Below are 26,348 nucleotides of genomic sequence, written 5' to 3'. Positions count from 1 at the left end.
ATGCAAATTTAAAGCAAGCAGTGGGAAGTTTTTTTAAAAATAGCATGTCAACCCACTGGTGGGAGGGGTTGAAACCTATTAATAAACAGAGAAAAGTGAATATCAGGAGGGTCATGCAGTCCTCTGTGTTGGAGTACCTCGGGGCGCAAACGGATGGGGCAAAGATCATGGCATCTCTGGCCACTTTTAACATGCCAACTGAAGGAACCTGTAGGGAATCTTGTAGGGAACCTTTTAGGGAAGTAGTTTAACCCTTCAACCTACACTTTGTTTGGGTCCCATTATTTCAAACCAGGCTCCCTGTTGGGTTATTTTAAAGAGGAAATGCGTGTTTTTAAAGCACAGCAGGGATCCTAGTTTTGAACAGTGAAACTGACCGGGAGCTGACGGGTTACATTTCTTCCTGTCTCTGCACAGTCCTGAGGCAAACTGAGGCTCTGAGATGTTATTATTTGTAAGCCAACACTCCCCTGCACTGGAAATATGAGCAATGCAGGAAGCTGATATTTTACAATTTAAAAAAAAAACCAGAAAAATAATGGATGAAGTTAAAATGCATTTACTTTTGTCATTTTGAATTCTGTTCTTTGTTTTCGGTGGGAAGGAGGGCAAAAGAGTTCACCAGTGGTATGCCAAGGGATCAGTCCAAGATCAGCAGAGGCTGTGATGCCAGATGCCAGCTTTTCTGCTCTCAAAGCAGGAGGGGTAGTTACGTCTTTGGGAAAAAAAACTCCTCCTTTGCTTCTGTGTAATGGTTTCATGCTAATACGGCTCATATAGAATGCTACCAGATGTTTCCACTCATGTTCCACTCGCAGTAGTAATACATATGGGGGGGAGCAGAAGAGGAATTATTTGACCATTGTGTGGCAACTAAGTTTACCAGACCTCCTGGTAAGGTGGGAGGCCTCCTGCTAGCAAGCCTTGCTGTCCATCGAGCAGTGGTGGGAGAAAAATTAAAAGCAAAAAAAAAAATCCAGCAATGTCACCAATGGTGTTACTTCACTTCTGGATACAACCTGGAAATAACAAAAGGTAGTTCTAGGAATCACTGAAAACACTATGATTTTACCACAGAGTTTTCAGTGATTCCTAGAGCTACCCTTTGTCATTTCTGGGTTGATGTAGCAATGTTGCATTCTCCATGTCCCCACCCTCAGCCCTCATGCCAGTTGCCAAGTTCAACCTGGCAACCCTAGAGTGGAGGAGGGGCCCTGCCGATGCCAGTGGGTGTTGCATAATGGGCAAAGAAGCAGGAAATAGCTTGGCAGAGTGAAGACACCATGTGCCCAAGAGCATCCATTGGGAATTTGAGCTAATACTGTCCTCAGCCCCCATGATGACACCTGCTTGCTACTTAGGGTTGCCAACTCTGAATCGGGAAATTCTTGGAGATAAGTTGGGGATACCTGAAAGGGCAGAGTTTGGGGAGGAGAGGGAACTCAGAAGGGATGTGATGTCACTCTTGGATGCCCTTGAAAGCTACCATTTCCTCCAGGGGACTTGATCTCTGCAGTCCAGAGATCACTTGTAATTCCAGAAGAACTCCAGAGTGGTAATTTGATTGCTGCTCTCTGGATATGGCGACTGCATTCTGTGCAGTCGTAGCCCACCAACCCCTTCCCTGCTGCCAGAGATCTGCAAATACTTCTTATTCCAACCCAGCAATTGTTCGACATGGGCCCCCACCGCCTTGCACACATCACCATTCCCCGACGTAGGCGGGTCTGTCAATCACTTCTGTGGTTTCCTTTTATGCAGCAGCTCATTTTCACGTTGACTTTCTTTCCATTTAGAATCAAGCTTCTTACTGGGCAACGCTCAGATTGTGGACTGGCCTGTAGTTTATAGTAATGACGGATTTTGTAAACTTTCTGGATATCATCGAGCCGACGTCATGCAGAAAAGCAGCACCTGCAGGTAAGTTGCTTTCCTGGGGTCAGAGAAGACCTCACAGAGCTTTTGAATTTGGCTGGGTGGGATTCCATCCCCCAACAGCGATGCCTTCCTCTGGTGGGAGGGGTGTCAAGGGAAGGCTCCTTGATTAGGGTTGCCAGCCTCCCGGCAGGTCCCGGAGCTCTCCCAGAATTACAACTGATCTGCAGACAACAGAGAGCCAAAACACACGTTAAGAAAAACCTAGGTTCAGCACGTGTTCTCTTACCTCAAGGTTTGCCGGGATCTGTAGGCGTCCTGGAAGCTTAAAGTAGGCGTCCTGGAAGCTTAAAGATCTGTAGGGGTCCTGGAAGCTTAAAGTCCTGGAAGCTTAAAGGATCTGTAAGCGTCCTGGAAGCTTAAAGGCGTCCTGGAAGCTTAAAGCTTAAAATACAGGCGCCTGTATTTCCCTTTCCCTTTTTGCTGCTCTGTAAATGCTAAACTTTAAGCTTCCAGGACGCCTACAGATCCCAGCAAACCTTGAGGTAAGAGAACACGTGCTGAACCTAGGTTTTTCTTAACGTGTGTTTTGGCTCAGAGATCAGTTCCCCCGAAGGACATGTCAGCATTGCAGGGAGGTTTCTCCTCTTTGCAAGCCCAACCTTTTCCAGACTCTGCCTCCAGATTTCTAGGAATTTCCCAACCCGAAGTTGGCAACCCTACTCCTTAAGCTGTTAGCAGAACCACTTTGCAGCATGCAAGCCCCCTTTGTGCTGTCACATGATGAGAGAGGATTACTTGGAAGTCAGTAAAAGGGTTTTTACTTACACTTTCCTTTTTGGCCATTTTGTGGTTCCTTTTTGTGCATGCAAGGGGTGGGTTGTAAGAGCAGATGAGCGGTGTTATGTTTCACTCTGGTGGCGGCTTCTGTCTCATTTCACTGCTAGCATGCTGGAATCTGGTTGGAAAGATCACCGTTCAAATCCTTATTTAGTCCTAGAACTCCATCGGCGAGTCATTTTCTCTCCCTCTAATCCACCTCACAAGCTGCTTGTGGAGGTAAATTGCCAAAAAGGGAACTCTGCTGGTTCCCTGCATGTAGAAAAGGGTTAGCCCATCCTTCTCCCTGATATGGTTATTTTCTATTTGCGAGGAGCTTACATGGGAGCCCGAGCAGTTATATGCAAACCATTATTTCTCATTATTGCTACACAGCTGTTTGCCTAACAGTGTAGTCGAGGAGTAGAAACTTAATTCAAATGATATGGGTTCTGAACTAGAGTTTGGAGGAAGAGAGAGACAGAGAGAGGGGTACCACATACTGATAGCTCCAGGTGTTAAGAACAACGAGCAATGAACCAGGGAAAGCTCAAAGCTCCTTTCCACGAATGTGTAGCCAAAGTATTTGTTCTCTTCGAAACTACAGGTTGTAACCCACTGCTCCTGCAGGGAGCCCAGGATGGGTACAGACAAGGCTACTTAATGGTTTATCTGCCTCCATATCTTTTGTGTGTATGCCATTCCTCCAAGGAGCCCAAGGCTGCCTCTATGATTCTACCCTCTTCCATTTTGCCCTCATAACAACCCTGTGAGGTAGGTTAGGCAGATAACAAGTGTGACCAATGTCACCCAGTGGGTTTCAAGGATGAACACGGATTTGAACCCAGATCCCCCAGACAGCAAGTCTGTTAATGATAGGATGTTTTGGAGGTCTTTCATTCATAGGGTCGCCATAAGTCGGAGGCAACTTGACAGCACATAACACTGACACAGACACACCCCCAGATACTAGTCCAAATTTTAAACTCCTACATCTCACTGGCTTTCCAGATTCATCCCACCCAGCCCTGATCTATGACCTCAGCCCTGGGCAGACCTGAGAAGGAAGCATGGCTGAACATATCCAACGAGCTAACTAATGTCCAGCAAGCACTGGGATTAATCCTTGTCCCTTTTCCGTCTAAGTTGGGGCATTGGGGAGGATGCTATAGCTTTACCCACATGCGATGTTATCCATTTTAGCATTTTGAGTGCTGGAGGTGTTAAGAACATAAAACTTTTTAAGTGCTATCAGTTGTTCTTTGAAAAAAAAGAGAGAGCAGTGGATTCTTGGAAGTATACCACCAGTGTCATTTAACTTGACAGCAATATAAATCTTTCCTCCAGCACAGGAGTCTGCCAGCATTATTGGCTTTTAGAGGGTTTCATAAAAATTTTGTAACTGCAAATATTGGAAATGCAAGTTGTAAATCATAGTTAAGCGGCTGCAGTTACACTGTAGTCTCTATTGTTTGCAAATATGTTGTTTTTGGTTACAAAGGCAATGAGAATCTTTCTTTCTTTCTTTCTTTCTTTCTTTCTTTCTTTCTTTCTTTCTTTCTTTCTTTCTTTCTTTCTTTCTTTCTTTCTTTCTTTCTTTCTTTCTTTCTTTCTTTCTTTCTTTCCAGTTTTATGTATGGGGAACTCACAGACAAGAAAACTATTGACAAAGTCCGACAGACATTTGACAACTATGAGTCGAACTGCTTTGAAATCCTCCTGTATAAGAAAAACAGTATGTATGAAATTGGGCTGAACGTGTAATATTTGTTCATTTGTACAGAACATGTCTATAGTAAGCACTGTATGTGGAACAAACAAAATAGCTTACACCATGCTTTTAGGGTTACGATCTAAGTTAGACAAGTGGAGTTGCCAACCTCCAGGTTGGAAATTACGAATGATCTCCAGATTACATAGATGATGATGATGATGATAACTGTGCTTATATAGTGCTCTTCTAAACAGATTAGCACCCCACTCAGACCAGTGAACAAAGTCAGTGTTATTATCCTCAAATACAGCTGGGGAGGTGGGGCTGAGAGGAGTGGCTTACCTCAGCCCACCAGCTGAGTTTATGGCAACAGTGGGATTTGAACCAACAGAGTGCTGATTCGCAGCCCAACCACTTAACTACTCTGCTACAGCAGCTGTTAGTTCCCCCTGGAGAAAACAGCAGCTTTGGAGGGTGGACTCTATTGCATTATGTCCCACTGAAGTCCCTTCCCCTTCCCAAACCCCGCCTTGCAAGCCTCCACCCCCAAATTTCCACATATTTCTCAACCTAGAGTTGGCAACCTTATAGACGAAACACACAACAGGGCTGTGGTGGGGAACAGAATGTATTGATTAGAGATGATTCTAAAATTTTCCTCATCAAAAAATGTCTAGAATTATAGAGTTTGAGAATGGGACGGGGCCTTATAAGGTGTCTAGTTTATTTCCAATGAGGTTTTTTTGTTAGTCTATCACAGAAAAACAGAAGTCCAGTGGCACCTTAAAGACATCGTTTTTTCCAGTATGAGGTTTCGTGAGGCAGAGCTCACTGCTTCAGATACAATGGGAAGAAAGAAACTTGTTGACCTTATTTGTACAGAAAATTACAGAAGTGTGGTGTTATGGTTAGAGTGCTGGTCTGGGATTTAGAGACTCGGAGTCATACCCTCTGCTTTGTCACAAAGCTCACTGGATGACCTTTGGCCTGTCTCTGAGCCTAACTTATTTCATAGGGCAGTTCTGAATTAAAAAATAGCATTTATGTGGCCAGAAATCTTTTGGAGGGTGGGGGAAAATGTCGTAAATTCTATGGGGGTTAGGGTGGATGGGGATGCTACCCCTCTCAAGTCGAGATGGGCATGAACCGCAAGACGAACTGAAGTTTGTTACAAACTGGGCCGGTTTGTGCTTCACGGACTGGCAGTTTGTGGAAGCCCATTTTCCATGAACTTCCATGAACCGGTCTGCTGGTTCATTTGGTTCGTCTTAAACCCCAGTAACCCTTTCCGTGCCACTGCTAAGTGGAAGGGAAAGGGGCATTTCCACCCCCAGATCAGCTGCTTGTTGGGGATCTCCCCGCCAAGCAGCTGATCCAAGCCTGCAGGGGTGAAATACCACTTTCCATGTCACTGCAAAGCAGAAGGGAAAGGGCATCTCACCCCCCAGATCAGCTGCTTGTTGGGGATCTCCCCACCAAGCAGCTGATCCAAGCCAGTGGGGATGAAACGCCCCTTTCTGTGCTGCTTCACAGCAGCTCGGAAAGGGGCATTTAAACCCCACGAACCACGAACTAGCTCGCAAACAGGGACAAGTTCGTGAAAGTTCGTGGTTCGTGAAATGGGACGAACCACGAACCGCACAGTTTGTTTTTTTCCCAGTTTGTGCCCGCCTCTACTCTCAAGAATGCTTTTAAGTTTTACGTCGACATCAGAGAGTGAGTGAGTATCCTCACCTCGTGGCTGCCGCTTTTGACAGAAATACTCATGATATGATATTTCAGATCCATACATCAGGGCTTAGTTCTCGTGGCCCTTTCTTACATGCCCAGGAGACTGTACTGTAGGGAGGTGGTCTCCAAGAACTGCTGCTCGAAAGAGATAGGGACCATAGACTTCACTATTATGTACTGCTATGTATTATGTGTTGCCTTATGTACTACCTGTTGCTTTACGTATGATCCTACTGGGTAGTTCTATGTTGTTTAATGTCAGTCTTAGAACTGCTTATGCTCTGTTTCAGCATTTCTTCAACTTTGAATTGGATTTCTGCTGATGTTATGTCTTAGCAAATTCACATTTATAAACTCCGTGGCATCATTTATAGAAACGTCCTTGATATTGACTGTACTAACTTCACACTATATAATCCGCCTTGAGTCTCAGTGAGAAAGGCAAATTATAAATGGCATAAATAAATAAACAAGTAAACAAATAAATGTCTGTGGCAGAGACTTTGCCTTAGAACAAAACAAATGAGGACAGAGAGAGCTCGCCTTTGCGTTGTTATTTTGCTCCAAATGCCTTGTGTTTTAACTCATGCCTTCTTTTTTTTTCCTCACAGGAACACCTGTTTGGTTTTACATGCAAATTGCACCCATCAGAAATGAGCACGACAAAGTGGTTTTATTCCTCTGCACGTTTAAGGATATCACTTTGTTCAAGCAGCCTATTGAAGACGATTCAACGAAAGGTAACTTGGAAAGGAATTTCTTCTAATAAAAAGTGACAAATGATTAGAAAGGAGAGTTTTGTTCCATCTGTCTGGCAGGTTTTTGAAATTTTTTTTTTACTGTTAATGATTTTAATGCTGTTTGTGATTTTATCATGTTTTATTTTGTAAGCCGCTTCAAACAGGTATTTGGAGTGGTGGCATGCAAATTGTTTATTTAGAAAATCTAACCATATATATGTCTATCTGTCTACTCTATATACCTGAAAGGAAGATTGGTTTCCCCCCTCCCAACACAAGGTTTCCCCCACATGTTTTGTGTATCACCTTTTTTCAAGGGCACCATCTTACATTCAGAGTTTTATTTCTTTGGGGTAAATGTTGTTATTGATTTGTTTGCTTTTTGTAAATCCATCTTGCAAAATTTTGAAATTCTTCAGCTGTAGCTTTCGCAAAGAGACAATGGATGCTTTTTTCCCACCCCGATTCCAAAACAGATGAATGGAATTCCTAAACAGATTAATGCAATATCTTAAGACGAAAGAATCAGGATGTCTCTTCTCTCACCTTCCCTGGATGACTCTCACATTTGAAGCGAGCATCTTCTCATTCTAAAACTGCCTGCAGGTTTTCCCCAAGAGCCTCACTAAATAATGGACTCATAAAGCTGCTAGTTGTCCACACCACAAACATCAGCTATGGATGAAACACTAGAGAATAAAGCTAGAAATCTTGGCCCTGGACTTTTTTCTCTGTTTGCTTCCCACAGCTTCTTGGAGTACCTGGTATCACTCTTTGAGAGGGCTGGAGAATGATAGAGTGAAGGCCCCAGCAGTACCTTTGGGATCACCACTATATGAAGCAGAGGAATGGCATTTGGGAATACTTCAGAGCCTCTCTACACGAAATGCCTTGGCGCGTGTTCGTCAAGTGTTGGAAGACGCAATGTTAGCCAAGAAGCATAGTTTAAAAAGACAGAGCTGGTGGGGATCGCTCCTCAGAGGGTTTGTTAATTTCATCTTTGCCTCCCCAAGGCTCTGTCAATTTCACCTCTCCAGTCTCAAACTGTGTGGGGTCACAACCAAAGGGTAGCTAGGGATGGAAATGGACTGGAGCTGCCTTCCAGGGCTGGGCTTGGACCTGGAGAGGTGATAATGGACTGAAGTTTCCCTTCTGGCATTTCACAGTCCCTTCACATAGCTCCAGTGTATAGCAAAGCTTTTGCCCTGCAGCTGGCTCTGTCTTTTTAAACTGCCCTTCCTGGCTAACATTGCATCTCCTGACATGTGTTCTTCATGCGTCAGATTTCTTATGTGGAAAGACTTTCAGGCTGATGTCTTGAGAAGCTACTTCAGGTCAGGGCAGGTGACGCTGGTAAAGACAGACCACTGGACTCATACGAGACAGTTTTTTTCTAAATAAAGGAAGTTGCCTGCATTATACCAGTGTTTCGAAGATGCAGTCCTGTGTTGCCAGACATTACACTCTGGCAAATACATAATTCATTATCTTTCTCTTCCAAACAACACTGCAATATACTTAGAGGCCTTCCAGCTAGAATTATGAGCCAGAGAGATACGTAAATCACAATTTATAGGGAAATGCAGGAATTTGAAGGGGAGGGGAAGAAGGCAGTGGGATAACACATCACTCAGAAGTGATAGAATTTGTAGCTGAAAAGCCCAATTTAATTAAAAAAACACTTTGTTCTTAAGATCTTTTTTTCTGGGGCTGTGAGATTTGTACGTAATATATAAGTAAAATGTCACTATCTTGCAATAGCGAAACGGTGTATAAATGTGAAGCAGGGCCCATTATTCACGAAAGACTGAGTTTCACTGAAAAATTCAATGCAGATGAAATATTGATGTGCAGGCATGATAGACTCCATTTCCCAATGTATTCTAGTATGCTGTGAAGTTATTGCTATGTCTTATAACCCCGACAGTTTATGCTATTAGGCACTGGAATTTCAGATAATAACGCAATACTAATCGGGGGCTGGATGGGTCGATATGGCGGGTCCTGCAGATGGAATTATTCCCTTCCAAGGTCTTGATTTTTAAACTATCCCCACTTTCAAAATGGCTAAAGGCCCATCATTCAGTCCAAAATAGATGCCCTGACAGTTTTGAACCTTGATAAAATAAGTACCCTTACCGTATCTGTCTTTAAAAGTAATACGTTTAAAACCGTAAGCCCTCGATCGAGTTGGCTTGAATGGACTCACGTTCAATAAAAAAGCAATTGCAAAAACGAACAGCAAAACTGCAACTTAAAAAATGAGTAGGAGAATGAAATGTAATGAACTGAACGATAAAAACGATAGCTCGGCAGCTGTCTAAATAAATAAATAAATAGCAGGAGATGATTAAGTGGGTGCAACGACAGGAGAAAAAAAACCCCAACAAATGATCAGCAAGTTTCTTGGCAAAGTGTTTTAATGTGGCACGGGCTGGCAAATTTCGTGCCAATGATGTGGCAGTTCTAGATCCAGAGATTTATATTGAAACACTACCCTGTAGATCAGGGTCCCCCCAACTTATTTAAGCCTATGGGCACATCTGGAATGCTGAAGAGGGTGCTGGCTGCCACCACAAAATAGCTGCCAAGGTGGACCCAACCACAGAATCTCAGAGCGTGAAGTTATACATCACTTTGACATATTTTCTTGCATACACACAAAATAAGTACATATATGGAGCTAGCTAAGAAACCCTCATCTGGTAGAATTTGTCTTCATTTTTCAGGAATCTAACTCGCTCAAAAGGATAAAGAAAAAATGTTTCTCCTGCTGCCTTCTCTCCTTTAGACGAGCCCGTCTCTCATGAGGCCAGGCATTTCCAGCTTGTGTTATTTCTTGTAATGATGATAGTTGGTGTTGAAGGGCTGGTGAGAGCTCATTTGCACGTCTGATGTGTATAGTAAGAATGAGGTTCTGGCCAGATGATGACAGGTGCGTGTGAATCGCCTCTCCGGCTGTCCTGCCAGGTTGCTGCTCCATTGTCTTGCCAGGAGATCCTCCCTAGGCCTTGGAATCGGGGAGGGGATTACCCCACCTGGTGCCAACTTCTACCCGCTGAGCAGGGACACACCTCCAGCCAGGTCACACCAGCCTTTCCTCCTCGGACTCTTTGGGAAACTCCCCTTTCAATAATATAATAATAACAACATTCAATTTATCCTTCAGGACAACTTAATGCCCACTCAGAGCGGTTTACAAAGTGTGCTATTATTATCCTCATGACAATCACCCTGTGAGGCGGGTGGGGATGAGAGAGCTCTGAGAGAGCTGTGACTGACCCAAGGTCACCCAGCTGGCTTCAAGTGGAGGAGTGGGGAATCAAACCCAGCTCTGCAGATGAGAGTCCTGCTGCTCTTAACCACTACACCAAACTGGCATCTCCTCCCCTCCTGGGGGGCAGCCAATCTCCTGAGGCACCTAACCCCTCCCTATCTAGCCCCCTCCAGGAATGGGGGACATGACAGGCTGGAAACTTGCTGCTCAAGCTTAACCATTCCTTGTCCCAGCTCAGTGCCCAGTGGGCTTTCATTGGGAAGTGCTGGGCCCCATGGTTCTTCCATTCCCAGGGGGCCACCCTCTTGCATGGGGTATGCTCAGCCCAGCTGCATTGGGTGTGGTCACACCTTGGCTGCCACAACACGGGCAGAGGAATGGGGCAGCTTTGCGCCAGATATGCAGTGTAGGCCCACTCCTCCGGGGGTGACATACCTCTGACCACACAGATCCCACCTCCTGTGCTTCGCTCCTGGTGGGGGAGTGCTCCAGCCTCAGGTGCTGTGGTACGGCCCTGCTCTTGGGGTGGAGTGCTGCTGCCCCAGCCCATTTCTGCAGTGGCTTCACCAGCACCAGGGGAAGCTGTGGCTCATGTCCAGCCTCCTTCTCCAGCTGCTGCTCATCCCCTGGCCACGCCGCCCCTGGGACATTTTGGGGCTTGAGGGGGCTGGGGCATCTCTGGCTCAGTGGGCTCCCGGGGGGGGCAGTCAGTCACTAGCTTTCCCCAGGGCGGGCAGTGGCCAATCCGGACAATAGGAACTGAAATGATTTTTGAAAAGTTACCAGAATTTAATGTAATGATGTTCTTATCAACTTCCACCTGGATTATTTTTTAAAAATTCAAATCGGAAAGATTTGAAAATTAATGTAGAAATTCCTATTAGGCATTAGGCATTCCTATTAAGCATTTTAGCCATGCTGACTTATCATGTTTAGTCAGAATCAGGTTCCACTTTTTAAAATGTGCTTTACATAAAGCCACTATACTATGAAGATCAGAAACTCAAAAACCTGCACTTGGCCCTACCCACTTTCTAAAAACGGTGTTGGTGGGCACCATGGTGCCCATGCGCAACAGAATCACAGAGATGGAAGGGGCCGTACAGACCTTCTAGTCCAACCCCCTGCCCAATGCAGGATGAGCCAACATGTTGGAAAACCCTGCTGTAAATAGTAAAAAAGATCTTTAAATGGCACGCTACTACATAAAACTTTGTCAAAGGGGAGTAAATTCCTCAACAAATGGCATTTTGTTAACAACATTCATTATCAGAGAGAATTCTCATAAATTTTTAAGTGGCTTCTTAAGAAACCATCCGATTTCTCTCTTTAAAAAAGAAAAGAATCCAGACTAGCCAATTATTATTTCTCCCAACATACAAAATTTCCATTCTGGTATGTTTCCAAAAAACCTTCATAACAGGAGAGTGATGCTAAAAGGAGACACTGCTCTAGCAATAAGAGCATATTGATCCCAAACCATTAAAAAATGGCCTTAATAAAGATATTGTCTTGATTTAGCTCTCTTCTTTTGCCCAGACAAGATGTTTTCAGGGAACAACCAAAGCAGCTTGCTCTGTTCGTTTTTATGTATATCAAAGAAATTGAACCCAGCATTCCATAATCCACACTCCAGCTTTCTAAACCAAGAGTCAGGCCAAGTTAGAGAGGAAGAGACCTTGGGGTTGAAGTGGACAGTTCCACACAAATGTCAGATCAGTGTTCAGCAGTGGTAAAAAAAAGATAAACTCTGTGCTGTGGATTATTAGGAAAGAACTGGAAAACAAAACAGTTTGTATCGTAAATGCCTCTGTATAGTGCTATGGTGCAGCCTCATTCGGAATACTGTGAGTTGTTCTGATGAGCATATCTCAAAAAAGATATGGCAGAACTGGAAAAAGTGTAGAAGAGGGCAAACAAAATGATGAAAGGGTTATAGAATCTCTCCTATGAAGGTGTTCAGGGACCATGGACTTCACCACCATGTTGCCTTGCATACTATCTGTTGCCTTAAGTCTGTGCTCCTATGTACTACCTGTTGCTTCAAGTACGAGCCTACTGGGTAGTTATATGTAGTCTAATTTCAGTACTAGAATTGCTTATGTCCTGTCTCAGCATTTCTTCAACTCTGTGTTGGATTCTTGCTAATGCGATGTCTTTGTACTTGAAGGGCTGTCATTATAGAGGATGGTGTAGAGTTGTTTTCCACTGCCCCAGAAGGTTGAACCAGAACCAATGGGTTGAAATTAAATCAAAAGAGTTTTCAGCTAAACATTAGAAGGAACTTCCTGACATTTAGAGTGGTCCCTCAGTGGAACAGTCTTCCTCGGGAGGTGGTGAGCTCTCCTTCTTTGGAGATTTTAAAGCAGAGGCTAGATGGCCATCTGACACAGTGCTGATTCTATGAACCGAGGCAGATCACAAGATGGAGGGCAGGAAGGGTTACATCAGTGCTTAGTTCTCGTGGCCTTCTTACATGTCCAGGGCAATGCCGATTGCCACCTTGGGGTCTGGTAGCAATTTTCCATAGGCCAGTTTGGCTAGGGATCCTGACTGTGTTATGCCATCTTCTGGGCATGGAGCAGGGTGTGTGTGGCGTGGGGTGGTGGTGGATGTAGTTGTGAATTTCTTGCTTTGTGCGGGGAATTGGACTAGATGACCTTGGAGGTTCCTTCCAACACTATGATTCTAAATCGGGGCAGTGAGTACAAGCCCAGCTCCCTCTGCAGCGTTTTGTGAACTTGGTGAAGATCTGAAGAAAGGGAGCTATAGATTGCAGATTCCTGCCCCCCTGAAATTTTCCTAAAGTGCTCAAGAATAGTAAGTGACCAATCTTACCTTCCTCTCCTCTCCGAATTCATTTAGATGTCTTGTTATTGAATAAACGTCTGTCCGCCCAGAGGTGCAAATCAATAGAAAAATGGTTTGCAAAAGGCAATACTCCATGCAATGTGTGTTTTCTATTCAGCAACTCATAAGTAATTTATGAAAAAAGCAGCTCATTCTGAACGTCCAGTTGATGGTTTCTTTCTCTTCACCAAATTGTTCCAGTGTTAATATACTTTCTTTCACTTTCAATGCTAACAAAATGGATAATCTGGCGTTATAGCTAAAGTACTTTTTGCAGCTCCACCGTTCACATTAGAAAACACTTTCTTAATCTGTTTTGGATACAGAGCAACTGCTATAGATTTCTTACTTAAGAGAAATAGTGATTGCTTCTGCCTGGAAAAGAAATAAATAGCATGGGGAAGTTAAATGAGCAGATTTTCTCAGTACAGAAGGTACAATGTTGGAGAGAAAGGAGGTAATTTTATATATTCTAGACTCTTCATTACTCACAGTGCAATCCTAAACAGAGGTATGTATTTCTAAGCCCATTAACTTCAATGGGCTTAGAAGGGTGTAATTCTGTTTAGGATTGCACTGTTGATAGATTACAGTGGAATGAATGAATTACATCTTTACTGAAAAGCATTGTGTTTGTGGTAATATGAAAAGACTGTCTATGATGTTCAATCAACAATTGCTCATTCACACATGCAAATCCCCTCTTGAAGGTGCAACATTTTCCTTCTAGGAGAATTTTGGGAGAATTTGGGAGCATTTAGGTCATTTTGGATATCATTAAGCTGTAATTCCTTGGGCTGGGGGGGGGGGAGAATCTCCAGGCCTCAACTGGAGTTTAAGGGAAAAAAGAGAGATTCGCAGAAAAGGCTGAAACAAAAAGCATCTGCCATGAACAACTTACTAAACAAGCACTTTCAAAACCCACCTCTATGTTAAACAATACCAATAAACAGGGCTTTTTTTCAGCAGGAATGCGGTGGAACGGAGTTCCAGAACCTCTTGAAAATGGTCACATGGCTGGTGGCCCCGCCCCCTGATCTCCAGACAGAGGGGAGTTTAGATTGCCCTCCGCGCTGCCGAGTGGCGTGGAGGGCAGTCTAAACTCCCCTCTGTCTGGAGATCAGGGGGTGGGGCCACTGGCCATGTGACCATTTTCTTCAAGGGCAACCCACTGAGTTCCACCACCTCTTTTCCCAGAAAAAAAGCCCTGCCAATAAACATCACTTCATTTCAGCAGCGAAATACCTTGAGAAAGGATGGACTGAAACAGGTTCAGAAGCTAGCTACCTGTTGGGATGGATTATGAAGCCGCTCTGGATTTCAGTTCCATCTTCTCCTTAAAGCAATATATGCCTCCATTTGCAATTCCTATTGTATTTGTACTTTTAAGTTTATTGATTTAGGATTCAACTGTTTATATGGATTCTACTGTTATAAGCATTATATGTGCAATTAACTCAGGATGTGGAGAGCTATTGATATTGTCTCTGTTTAAATTATATTTACAAACACTGCTGCACTTTGTGAATCCTGTATTTTGCACTGAACACAAAATAAGAACATTCGTTTTTGATAAAGTGATGTTTATTGGTATGGTTTAACACAGAGATAGGTTTTGAAAGGGCTTGTTTAGTAAAATATTAAAGAGTCCAGTAGCACCTTTAAGACTAACCAACTTTATTGTAGCATAAGCTTTTGAGAACCACAGCTCTCTTTACTATTTTGCAGCTACAGACTAGCATGGCTAACTCCTCTGGATATTGTTTAGTAAGTTGTTCACAGCAGACATTTTTGTTTCAACTTGTGGTGGGAAGTTTTGGGGGTGTTCCTCACCTGGCTGCATAAGGGGAGCCCAGATCTTCCTGGCTCCCAAAGGTTCGGTGTCTGGTTCCCTCAACCAAGGCAGTCCTAAGGATGATAACTGAACACAGCTCACTGCCCTTCCTTTGAGAAAGTTGAGACTATACAAGAGGTATAATGCTTAACCAGGATATACGAGTTTATTGATTATAATCCAATGTATATAAAGCAACTAAAAGAGGAAAGCAATACTTAACTTGACTCTATACCTTAAAATAGCAGAATACAAACTTAAAGACTTAAGCACTTAAATCTATGAGTACCAATACACTGATCACACAATTCTATACTTTTACCAATCACGGCCCCTTTCTCCCGGTCAAGAGCTCTTGGGCTACCCTCTGCCCACAGCTCAAAGGCTTCCTAAGGAAGTCTCTTTGCTGTATGGTCAGTGAGCTGTCAACTCCTCCCTTTTATTATCACACTGCCAGTTGTTTTGTAAACAAAGAGAACCAACTTGTCCCTACTCAAGGACCAAATGGACCCTTACTTCTTATTTGGCCTCCACTAATTGGAAAGAGGAACTTGGCCCTTGGCTCAAGAGGAGAGAGGCCTGAAAACATTTGTCAGAATGACTTGCTAAAAATTAGGGGCAAAGCCAGAGGCCTTGCATGCTACAAGATGTAACTAGGCTCCAATTATTCTTCCCTTTACCTGCTGGAGGGGGAGTTATACAGAAGAAAAGGCCTCTGCAAAAGCACTTGGAAACTTCTTCCCACAAAGCCTGGATTGAGTCCTATTTATTAGTGGCCTGGTCTCAGATCTAAAACCCATAATTCTTATCACACAACCCAACTGGAGTTTGGCAACCCTAAGGTGACCAGATAGTTTTATTCAGCACAAGTCCTCTCCACATATTCCAAAGCAGAGTATGCAGAATAGTGCCACAGTTTGTATTTATTGTTAAAGCAAGACCTTAAAACTTTTAGCGGTAGCAATAGAGCATGTCTAGAAAAAAGTGAACACTGAGGGCATTTGACATTGGCAATACTTACGTCGGTGTTTTAATGAGCTGGCATCCTGTAGAATTTCGGAGCCTGTAAAATAAGGATCCAGCAAAGGGCTGATACGGGTAAGATAAGAAAAAACAGACCAACGTCCCCGTATATCGAACCAATAACAAAAGCCCAGTGCGTTGTGAGGAGCCAATTATTTTGTCTAGCTCCTTTGTTCCTTATTGGTATTATTTTTGTTACATAATTATGGACGCCTAATTTCTTAGGCAGATAAATGGTGTATAAGTTGTGAACTTTTGTTATTGGTTCGATATACGGGGACGTTGGTCTGTTTTTTCTTGTAAAATAAGGATGGCAAATGTTTCCCATTTCTTCATATAAGGGCAACAGCAGAGAACCAAGTTTCCCCTGAGGAGGGGGTGTCCATGTGTGGAAACTTTTATAGTCTTTTACCGAGAGAAATTTGCTCAAAAACAGTATTGTGCCTGTTCTCCTCTGGAGTAAACATGAAATCAATGTCTACCAGATAAAACCATTCCTGAATTACATGTCCACCTCCACCTGTCTTAAGTGGTTCCTAGCGATGAATGGCTTGTGTAGAGTAAGCCTCATTTATTTTCATTTATTGTGACTTACGGTGGATTACAGAATTTGAAAACAATGCCATGCAGACCAGTTTAATATGTCTGATAAACAGTGCAATAAAACTGGATCGCAAAATTAGCAAACAATGAAATAAAAACAGTTATCATACATCTAATGCAAAATACACAGGAGGAAAAAAACCTGTCTAGTTTTTCAAAATAGAATGCTGTTCCTTTTATTAAAAAACCCTCTTGAACAATTCCATTTTACTGAATATTTGTGTTTTACTACCACTCTTTTCCTTTATGAATCGTTCTTTTTAACGCAGTTTGTGGTTGAAAAGAAGTGTGGTGGCCCATTTTATTGAGATAGATTTGACTGAGAGAGAAGGGCTGGCCCAGAGTCAATCTGTTGGTATTCCTGAGTGGAGAGTCGAAGCTGGATCTTTCTCCCAGTTATAACTATTAAACTCCATATTTATGCAATCTAAGGATGTGCTACTTCCAGTATTAGTAGAAAAGAGCAAGAGTCCAGTAGCACCAAAATTTGTGGTACGGTTTGAGCTTTCGTGAGCAACTGTTCACTTCTTCGGAAAGTTCTTCACGAAAGTTCATGCCCTACCCTGAAAAAAAGAGGGCAGAATTTTGCACCAGAAGATGTTTTTAATGGAAAGGTTTATTCTTTAAAAAAAACATATTAATAAATCTGAGCATATCCAGTGAAGCTCCTCACTACAAAATAACCACCAGAAGATCAGTCGCTTCTTTTTCTCATCAGATTGTTATTTTGCGTAGCAAACAAGGTCAGGATTCAGGAAAAGTTTGCTTTTTGTTTTTATAGTGGGTACAATAGAGAAAGGAAACCCTTTTAAAAAAGCTTTTGTGAGTCACAGCTCACTTTTTCAGATCTCTGGGATCTGAAGAAGTGAGCTGTGTCAGCTGTGGCTCATGAAAGCTCCTACCCTACCACAAATTTTGTTAGTCTTATAGGTGCTACTGGACTCTTGCTCTTTTCTACTGCTACAGACAGACTAACACGGCTACCCATCTTGATCTACTTCCAATATTGTGAGTAGTTGGGTGTGTTTTAACCACTGAGCAGCGGCTTGCATAATGAACACAATGACCCTTCCCATAGTCTGATGGCGTCGCTTACATGCATGTCAGCAAGAATCAGCATTGCTGTAATTACCCTCCTGCGCTCCTTCTACCTTGCGCGTCGTCGTTAACCTCGGCATTTTTGTTCCTGATTACGATCTCGACTGGCACATTGATTTAAAGGCCTTCATTATTTCCTTCACTTCCAAAGATGAGGCAGTCCATGACAAAGAGGTTAATTGCAACCCAATAGAGCTACGCTGATGTTTTATTAAGGAGAAGGCTAGTCACCACTGTGAACGGTAAGGCTACCAGAAGAAACCTGGTTCCTGAACGGGCTTTGAAAATAGCACGGCTAGTCAATTATAAAAAGGGAGAAACTGTAACCCGTACTTCCTTGATGATATTGTCTTTGAAAAGCGCATCAGTGCCATGGATAATATTAATTTAACCAGGGTATGTTTCACCTAGGGTTCCCAGGTGCCTGCCACTGGCAGGCAATTCCCCCATTGCCTGCTGATCTGGCAGTGATCAGTGGGAGGTGGCAACCTCCCCTGAGGTTGTCTGTCAGTGGTAGGCACCCTGGGAACACACATGGTGTGTGTGCTCCCAGGGGGAGTGACAACAGCATTTCCGGAAGTGACGTCATCACGCTGGCCATGGAGATGCTGCACACTTCATTTGGGACCGATTTTGGCAACCCTGGGAACCCTAGTCAACTCCTGCCCCAACCAACTTGGTTATATAGCCCCAGACTATAGGATGAGCTCAAGAGCACCACCTAGTGCAGTTCTGGCTAGGTTTACCAGATCTCCTGCTGCAGCGGGAGTCCTCCTGACATCTGCCCACTGCCCACTTGACATGGTAGAGAGGGGAAATGGTGGGGGAAAGGAGTCATTGCATCTTTGGTGCAAAGCTGGAAATAACATTAACATGTTGGCATGATGCTCTAGGATTCCTCAGAAACTTTATGGTAAAACTGCAGAGTGTTGGGGGGGATTGTAGAATCATAGAGTTGGAAGAGTCCAAATAGTCCAACCCCCTGCCCAATGCAGGATGAGCCTAAAGCATCTCTGACAAATATTCATCCAGCCTCTTCTTGAAAACTGTCAGTGGAGGGGAGCTCACCACCTCCCTAGGCAGCTGATTCCACTTATGAACTACTCTGACCGTGAAAAATTTCTTCCTAATATCTAGCCGGTACCTTTGTGCATGTAATTTAAGCCCGTTGGTTTGCGTCCTACCCTCTGCTGCCAACTGGAACAGCTCCTTGCCCTCCTCCAAATGACAGCCTTTCAAATACTTAAAGAGAGCAATCATGTCCCCCCTCAATCTCCTCTTCTCCAAACTAAACATTCCCAAGGCCCTCAGCCTTATCATGCCAACATGGTAGGTCACTTCCTGGGTTTTTTTGCCAGAAATGGTACTGCAGCCTTGGTCTGCTTCTAATCCTGCCTTTCACTCCAAAAGTAGGGACCCTTAGTGGATTATGATTTGCCTCCAGACTCCAACATCCCAAAGGGAAAACATGGGTTCAGCTAGTGTATTAAATAACAACAGAACTACTGAAACCATCCCTGTCGAAGAAGTAATTAGGAACTAGAGTTCCGTATTTCCTCAACCTCAATTTCAACACGTCCCTGTTAAGCAGTACCACACACCCTCAGGAATAATTTGCAGGCCCCCTCCCAAATATTAGCAAGATGTGAGACATCCTGACCTCTTCCAGGAGGCTAGCCTACACTATAGGGAGGATTGCAGGGAAAAAAAGCCCCCCTCCCCAACACACACCAGGCTTCAATGAGCTGAGGAAAAATGGTCACCCTCAGCTTTGGTCTCTGGAGGGTGTCTTGGTCACTGCAGTGTTGAAAAGCCTTAGGCAAGATACCTTACTTCATGCCTGTCCCCCCCCTCATCCGCCCCATCCCATCTGTAATACAGAGATATGGATGCTCGAACACCTGTTAAATTGGCTTTCATCCTGTTTACCAGCTGCGAAAAGGGAGCCAATTTTTTCAATGGGCTGAGTGTTTGTTGACCTGTTTCGTGGCTGTTTGGCAGGTTGCGTCAACATATTTCTTCCTAGCCGTACAGCACAACATAATCAGCTTTCCATGCATGTGCCTTCTCACACAGCCTGATGGATTTCTTTCTCTTCCTCCCTCTTCGTTGTATGGTTGCAACCGCTTGGCAGGCAACTGTTTAAACAGATGGTGGAACCAGTCACAAATCATATAAATCGGTCATAAATAAATACTGTTTTTTTTTAAATCCTGCCATTTGGTGTTAGTTTAAGGAGTACTTAACAATGTTAATGGCTGCTGACCTGTTTGGATTGGCAGTGTTTGCATGCATGCACCATTTTGCAAACACCTATTGCAAACCTGCTGAGACAGCCGTTGAAGTTCTTTGGTGCCATACCAAACCAACCTGGTGGTCGGCTCATATCTGATCATCATAGTTAAAACACATTCACTGCAAAAATTGTGGAACATCCCTAACAGCCACATTGGTTAACAAGCTGAGTTATAGATCAGCAGGTGCCAGGTTTGAATCTTGCTTCGGCCATGAACTTGTTAGTTGGCCTTATCCAAGCCTTTCTTTTTTTATCAGTTTCAGCTAGGGATGCCAGATCTCCTGCTATAGTGGGCGGCAGTGGGGAAAACAACAAGGAAATCACTGTCACAATTTCATTGCACCAGGGTGACATTCTAGGATGCTACCATGTTAAAACCATAGAATTTCTATGGTAAACCATAGAATTTCAATGGAATCCTAGAATACCATCCCAACACAATGATATCACTTCCAAAATCATGCCAGAAGTGATGTTATGCCATTGGAGCAGTAGCAATTTGAATTCCTCTACCCCTCCCAAGCCTTCCACTGGTTGCCAGCGCTTGGGACAGCAACAACAACAACAACAACAACAACAACAACAACAACAACAACAACAACAACAACAACAACATTCAATTTATATACCATCCTTCAGGATAACACCCACTCAGAGCAGTTTACAAAGTATGTTATTATTATTCCCATAACAACAAACACCCTGTGAGGTGGGTGGGGCTAAGAGAGTTCCTAGAAGCTGTGACTGACCCAAGGTCACCCAGCTGACTTCAAGTGGAAGAGTGGGGAATCAAACCCAGTTTTCCAAATTAGAGTCCTGCGCTCTTAAATACTCCACCAAACTGTAATGATCCTGTCCTACTTAACAGGGCTGTTGTATGGATTACAACAAGATAATATGGGCAGAAGAGTTTTGAATGCTGAAAATGCTAACCATAATAGGAAGAGTTTTTTTGAACACTTCCAAGGCACCATATAAATGCGAAGTTCAATAATCGTGTGCCTCTTTCAAACGCTCAGCCACATATTGATTGGAGAAAAGGGGGTGCTTCTTTTAAGACCAGTAAAATAAAAAGTGGCAACCCTCGTGAAGGAATGTTGTACAACTTGCAATGATGGGAAGTCTCCAGATCACGTCTACATCCCTAAACATATTTGGTGAACTTTTAAATGCCCTATTCTTAGAAGCATGCAAATTCTGGCTTTTTCGTGGAGAGGGAAACAAACTCAGAATCCTTGTTCTTGGAGTCGGGTGCCACATTTCTTTCCTTGCCCCTGTCTTCTTAGTATCACAGGCTAATTCCGCACACATTGGATAATGCACTTTCAATGCACTTTTTCAGTCGTTTGAGGTGGATTTTTTGTTCCGCACATAAAAAAATCCATTCCAAATGATCTATAAAGAGGTTTGGTAGTGCATTATCCAATGTGTGCGGAATCACTCAATGTCTTTCCCAACCCTGCTTTATATTTCTTCAAAGCAAAATTCGTATATATTTATATATTTTATTCTGAACAAATATTTTATGTAATTTATATATTATCTTTCTTCTTATACCCTATTAAGATGATGATTTATGATGATTTTGCTGTAGTGACTCGGTATGTATGTACTGCTGTAGGTTGTTTCAAACTGTGGATATGTCTGTTACAAGTTCTGAGCTCGAGACCTTAGTCAAATGAACCAACAAATAAAGGAAATGTTAAGCAAAACATCTAACCATAGTAAACTCCCTTAAACAACACTGAAGTGGTACTTGTATTATTATAATAATAATAATATAACATTCAATTTATATACCACCCTTTAGGACAACTTAATGCCCACTCAGAGCGGTTTACAAAGTATGTCATTATTATCCCCACAACAATCACCCTGTGAGGTGGGTGGGGCTGAGAGAGCGCCTAGAAGCTGTGACTGACCTAAGATCACCCAGCTGGCTTCAAATGGAGGAGTGGCGAATCAAACCTGGCTCTCCAGATAAGAGTCCCGTGCTCTCAACCACTACACCAACCTGGCTTAGAAATGAAAAGAGAAACCGGTATTTATATTTCCCTACCCTGTTTTATACATATTCAATGCATTGGTTTTAAAATTCTTATTTATTTGTCTGTTTGTTTGTTTATAGTCCGCCTTTTTCACTGAGACTCAAAGTAGATTACATAGTGTGAGATTAGTACAATCAGTGGCAAGGACATTTCCATAAACAATATCATAGGATTTTACAAAGACGTCGCATTAGCAAGGATCCAATACAGAGCTGAAGAATTGCTGCAACAGAACATAATCAATTCTAGGACTCACATTAGATAATATGAAGCACAGGTAGTATATAGGAGTACATATTCAAAACAACAGATAGTATGCAAGGCAACATAGTGGTGAAGTCTATGGTCCCTAACTCATTAGCGAAGCATTTGAGACCCTTCCCTTATAATACTTCCCTCCTATCTGAGTAAAAAGCCTTTTTGAATAATTCGATTTTACATTGTTTGCCGAAATCACGTGAAATATTTATTCTGTATAAATATTTTATGTAATTTATATATTATCTCTGCTCTTATACCCTATTAAGATGATGATCTATGGTGACTTTGCTGTAGAAATTCTGTATGTCTACTGCTGTAGGTTGTTTTAAACTGCGGACACGTCTGTTATAAGTTCTGAGCTGAGCCAACAAATAAAGCAAAGAGTATCGCAGTCTGACCTCCAGAAGTCGAGCAGTTTCTCTTTGCTTCTCTCCCTGCCATCAGAAGTTTTGTTTGGCGAATTTCTGTGCCAGACTCCTATTGGTCTAAAAAATGTAAAAAAATGGGAGATTTTACCTTAGTATAGAGGTAAGAAAGAGAGTTAAAGAAAGCCCAAATATTTTCAATAGCCTGTGATTTCCACGTTCATATTTAAATGTTTGAATCAGTCTTTTTCTTTTACATCAAACAATTCTAGATTAGATATACTATATGGTACAAGAGGAAACCTCCGATTTCTCATTACTTTGCCCCTTCTCTACTTCACCGTTACTTCTCCCAATCCCCATCACCCCCCTTTTCACTTCTGTAAGTTCCATGTCCTTTTCGGTGGTAGCACCCACCATTTGGGATAACAACCCTGAAGTACAGAGAGCATCTTCCGTGATTAGATGCCACAGGCAGGGCAAAGCCGTTCTGTTTTGATGGACGGTTGGTTCAGTTCCTGAGATTTGTGGCTTTGGGGAGGTTAGCAAACAGCTGCGTCATGCTCTATGAATTGTATTTTTGTCTCCTGATCGCTCTTTGGAGAGGGGTGGGTGGGATTTGCTGCTTTTATGTATAGTTGGCCGATATGGCCGATAGTACATTTCTAACAAAGAAAGGACAATTCCGCTTTGCTCGTAGTGAGTTTTACAACTTCTGATGCTTTTAATGCTTAACGTCACAGGGAAGCGTTTTGTTTTGATGTATGAGCTAGCAGCAAGAATCACACGCCAAAAGTAAGGAATGAAGTCAGCAGACACCCCACTCTTTCCCCAGGGCAGAATTATAGCCTTCAGCCAGAAGGACATGATTGGGTCCCCTGATATTTATGGTTGTATTTTAATTCAGTTGTGGTATATGTGTGGAGGGGATTCTGAATCTAATGGGAGTAGCAATGCCAGAAAGGGGAATTCAACACTTTCTCATGCTTATGCTTATCCATACTTTCTGTCGTGCAGCTCAAGAGCGGCTTTGGAATATAGGCATGGTTGAGAAAATGATGTCTGGGTGGAAAGATTTAGTGCCAGTCTCAGTTCCACTGTTTTGATACAATTCAGAGACTGGATAGGGAGATCTCCTGGCAATTGGCAAACTTGACTGTCGATGCTCTGGGCTTGTTGTGTTCAATGAGAATGTGCATGGTGTAGTGATTAGAGTGCCAGACTTGGATCTGGCGCACCGTAGAGTTTTTGCCTCCAAACCAGAGCCATTCCAGCAGGCTGGCAACATAACGATGATACTTCTGGAAGTGATGTCAGCGCATCACCAATGATGTCATCATTACATTACACCTGCTAGCATCCCATGAAGCCAGTAAGTCCTGTCCCTCCCCACCACCCCAGTGGTTCTCTGCTCCCTACTGGTTGAGCTGGTGGGGGACCTGACAACCCTCAGCAGGACAAAGAAGGAGGAGGGATTGTGGCGGCTCCACCATTTCTTTTCCTTTCCCCACCAATAGCAGGAAGGACACTCAGAGCCTCTTGTCTCATCTCTGGATTCCTAATCGCACAATTTAGCTGCAAGCAATTCATGGCCCAAGGAGCCCCGTGGCGCAGAGTGGTAAGCGGCAGTATTGCAGCCCAAGCTCTGCTCACGACCTGAGTTTGATCCTGACAGAAGTTCAAGTAGCTGGCTCAAGGTTGACTCAGCCTTCCATCCTTCCGAGGATGGTAAAATGAGTACTCAGTTTCCTGGGGAAGGCAATGGCAAACCACCCTGTGACAAAAAGTCTGCCAAGAAAATGTTGTGATGTAACGTCCCCCTCATGGGTCAGTAATGACTCGGTGCTTGCACCTTTACCTTTTAATTCATGGCCCACTTCACAATGCATCCTTTGAAAATCAGCAGTGGAGCATCTACTTTATTTCTTTGACATCCCACCTTTCTTCCATCTTGAAACTCAAAGTGGCTTCCATAAAGTTCTCAGAAGGTCTCCCATCCAGCCACTGAACAGACTCACAGAGCCAAGCTACAAGTGACGCCTGACTCAGGTTGGACGCTTGTCAGCTTACCTCAAGTTTTGATGGGAAATGTAGGCATCCTGGTCGTACAGGTTAGCTCTCTATTTAACTGAAGTTTACAGAAACTGCTCCCACACACCCAGCAAAGGGGAAGCGGGGCTCCTGGAAAGACCCCGATGCCTGCACTCCCCTCCCAACCGCATGTTCTCCCTCCCATAGACTGCCGCTCTGCAAACTTCAATTAAATGGTGAGCCAAGCTGCAAGACCGGACGCCTACATTTCCCATCAAAACTTGAGGGAAGCCAACAAGTGTCCAACCTGTGTCAAGCGTCACTTTTAGCTGGGTTCACAGTCATTCCACTTCAGCAAGACTGCTGAATTCTGATGCATTCCTATTGGGATTTTAGCAAGTGCCCTACATTCAGTCATGAAAGAGTTAAATTGTTGTTCTGTTTGTTTAGTCATATAGCTAGTTAGCATAGAACCATGCAGGCCTCAAGTAAAAGTTCCTACCATAGAAAGTGGAGTCTTTAATCTTAATGAAGAGATATCTAGGATTATCTATTGAATGAATCAGTTTATTGGGAAGCAATTAACTAGCAACATATACTAAGGTTTTATTGCTGTTTGTTGAGTCTGCAGTTTAGTCTCTCTTCTCTTCTAGCCTGATCACCAAGATGTAGAGATGTAGGAATTAGTTTTTGTTTTCGCACCAAATGTACCCTTTCCCCTGATATGTAGTAAAAGTATTTTTCTAGAGCTAAAAACCACAGGTGTCTGTCTTTTGATTCTACTGTGGAAATAACCACTCTGCAACTTTATTCTCCAACAATTCCAGTCAATGTAACATTTGGCAATCTTAGAGCGGGACCACAAGTGACGCCTGACACAGGTTGGACACTTGCCAGCTTCCCTCAAGTTTTGGCGGGAAATGTAGGCAGCTTGGCGGAATGTTGGACAAGTGACAGTTGAAAAATCCATTGGACAGCAGTCGGAGAGCCAAGCTGCAAGACCAGGATGCCTACATTTCCCATCAAAACTTGAGGGAAGCTGACTAGTGTCCAACCTGTGTCAGGCGTCACTTGTGGTCCCGCTCTCAGTCAAGGTGCCCTTCTGTCGCTTCTTGCAAACTTGGGGGGCTTGATTCAGAGTTGCTTCCTCCGGGTCCCATGAGAGGGGAGTGATCTTTCCCCTTCTGGAATGTCCTGCTAGCCTTGGGCAGTTCTTTTACTCTAACTAACTTACAGCTAAATTCTTCTTTCTTTTAGCCACATAGTTTTTATCTTCTTCTACAGGCTTCTATTGCTACATTTTACATAGACAGTTCTACAAAGAGTTCTCTGTATTAAATAATACAGCAGGTGCATGTGACAGGTGCATCTCTACCATACAGCAAGCATTGTATTGTTAATTCTCAGTTCTCACAGTGATTAACATGTTTAACATACATTCTTCTTTGGTCCTTTGTTTCAAGTGTCGTTTTCTTGCAAGTTGCGTTACAAATGCTACAATAGCACCTGAGAATAGTAAAAGTGCATAATACTGAAAGGCACAGAAAAATATATAAAATCTCTTTCATTAAATCCACATCCTACAATATCATGGGACATGGTTGGCCCACAAAACTGGTGGCTTGTCCAAGGTCATCTAGTGAATTTTCTGAGAGGCAACACACCTAGATCTCCCAGGAAGGAAGTAGAGGGTTTGGTGCTACCAAGCATAGTTATTGCCCAGCTGTATTCCCTGCAGGGAACCCAAAGTATAAAATGGATAGATACGCAGGGAATTAAAATG

At 43.2% G+C, this 26,348-nt stretch overlaps 1 protein-coding gene across 1 annotated transcript in view; it reads left to right on the top strand.

Annotated features, from left to right (window-relative positions):
• The window catches only part of KCNH5 (potassium voltage-gated channel subfamily H member 5), a 302,905-nt gene that overhangs the window by 39,200 nt on the left and 237,357 nt on the right, over positions 1 to 26,348 (top strand). Inside the window, exons 2-4 of the mRNA XM_054971983.1 lie at positions 1,797 to 1,920; positions 4,323 to 4,429; positions 6,751 to 6,879. Of these exons, the coding sequence (XP_054827958.1) occupies positions 1,797 to 1,920; positions 4,323 to 4,429; positions 6,751 to 6,879 (360 nt within the window). The remainder of the gene's footprint in view (positions 1 to 1,796; positions 1,921 to 4,322; positions 4,430 to 6,750; positions 6,880 to 26,348) is intronic.

Source organism: Eublepharis macularius, chromosome 2, assembly GCF_028583425.1.
Source record: "Eublepharis macularius isolate TG4126 chromosome 2, MPM_Emac_v1.0, whole genome shotgun sequence".
NCBI classification, from domain to species: Eukaryota; Metazoa; Chordata; class Lepidosauria; order Squamata; family Eublepharidae; genus Eublepharis; species Eublepharis macularius.
Note: the sequence above shows the minus strand (reverse complement) of the source record. Positions and strands in the feature narration are given on the sequence as shown.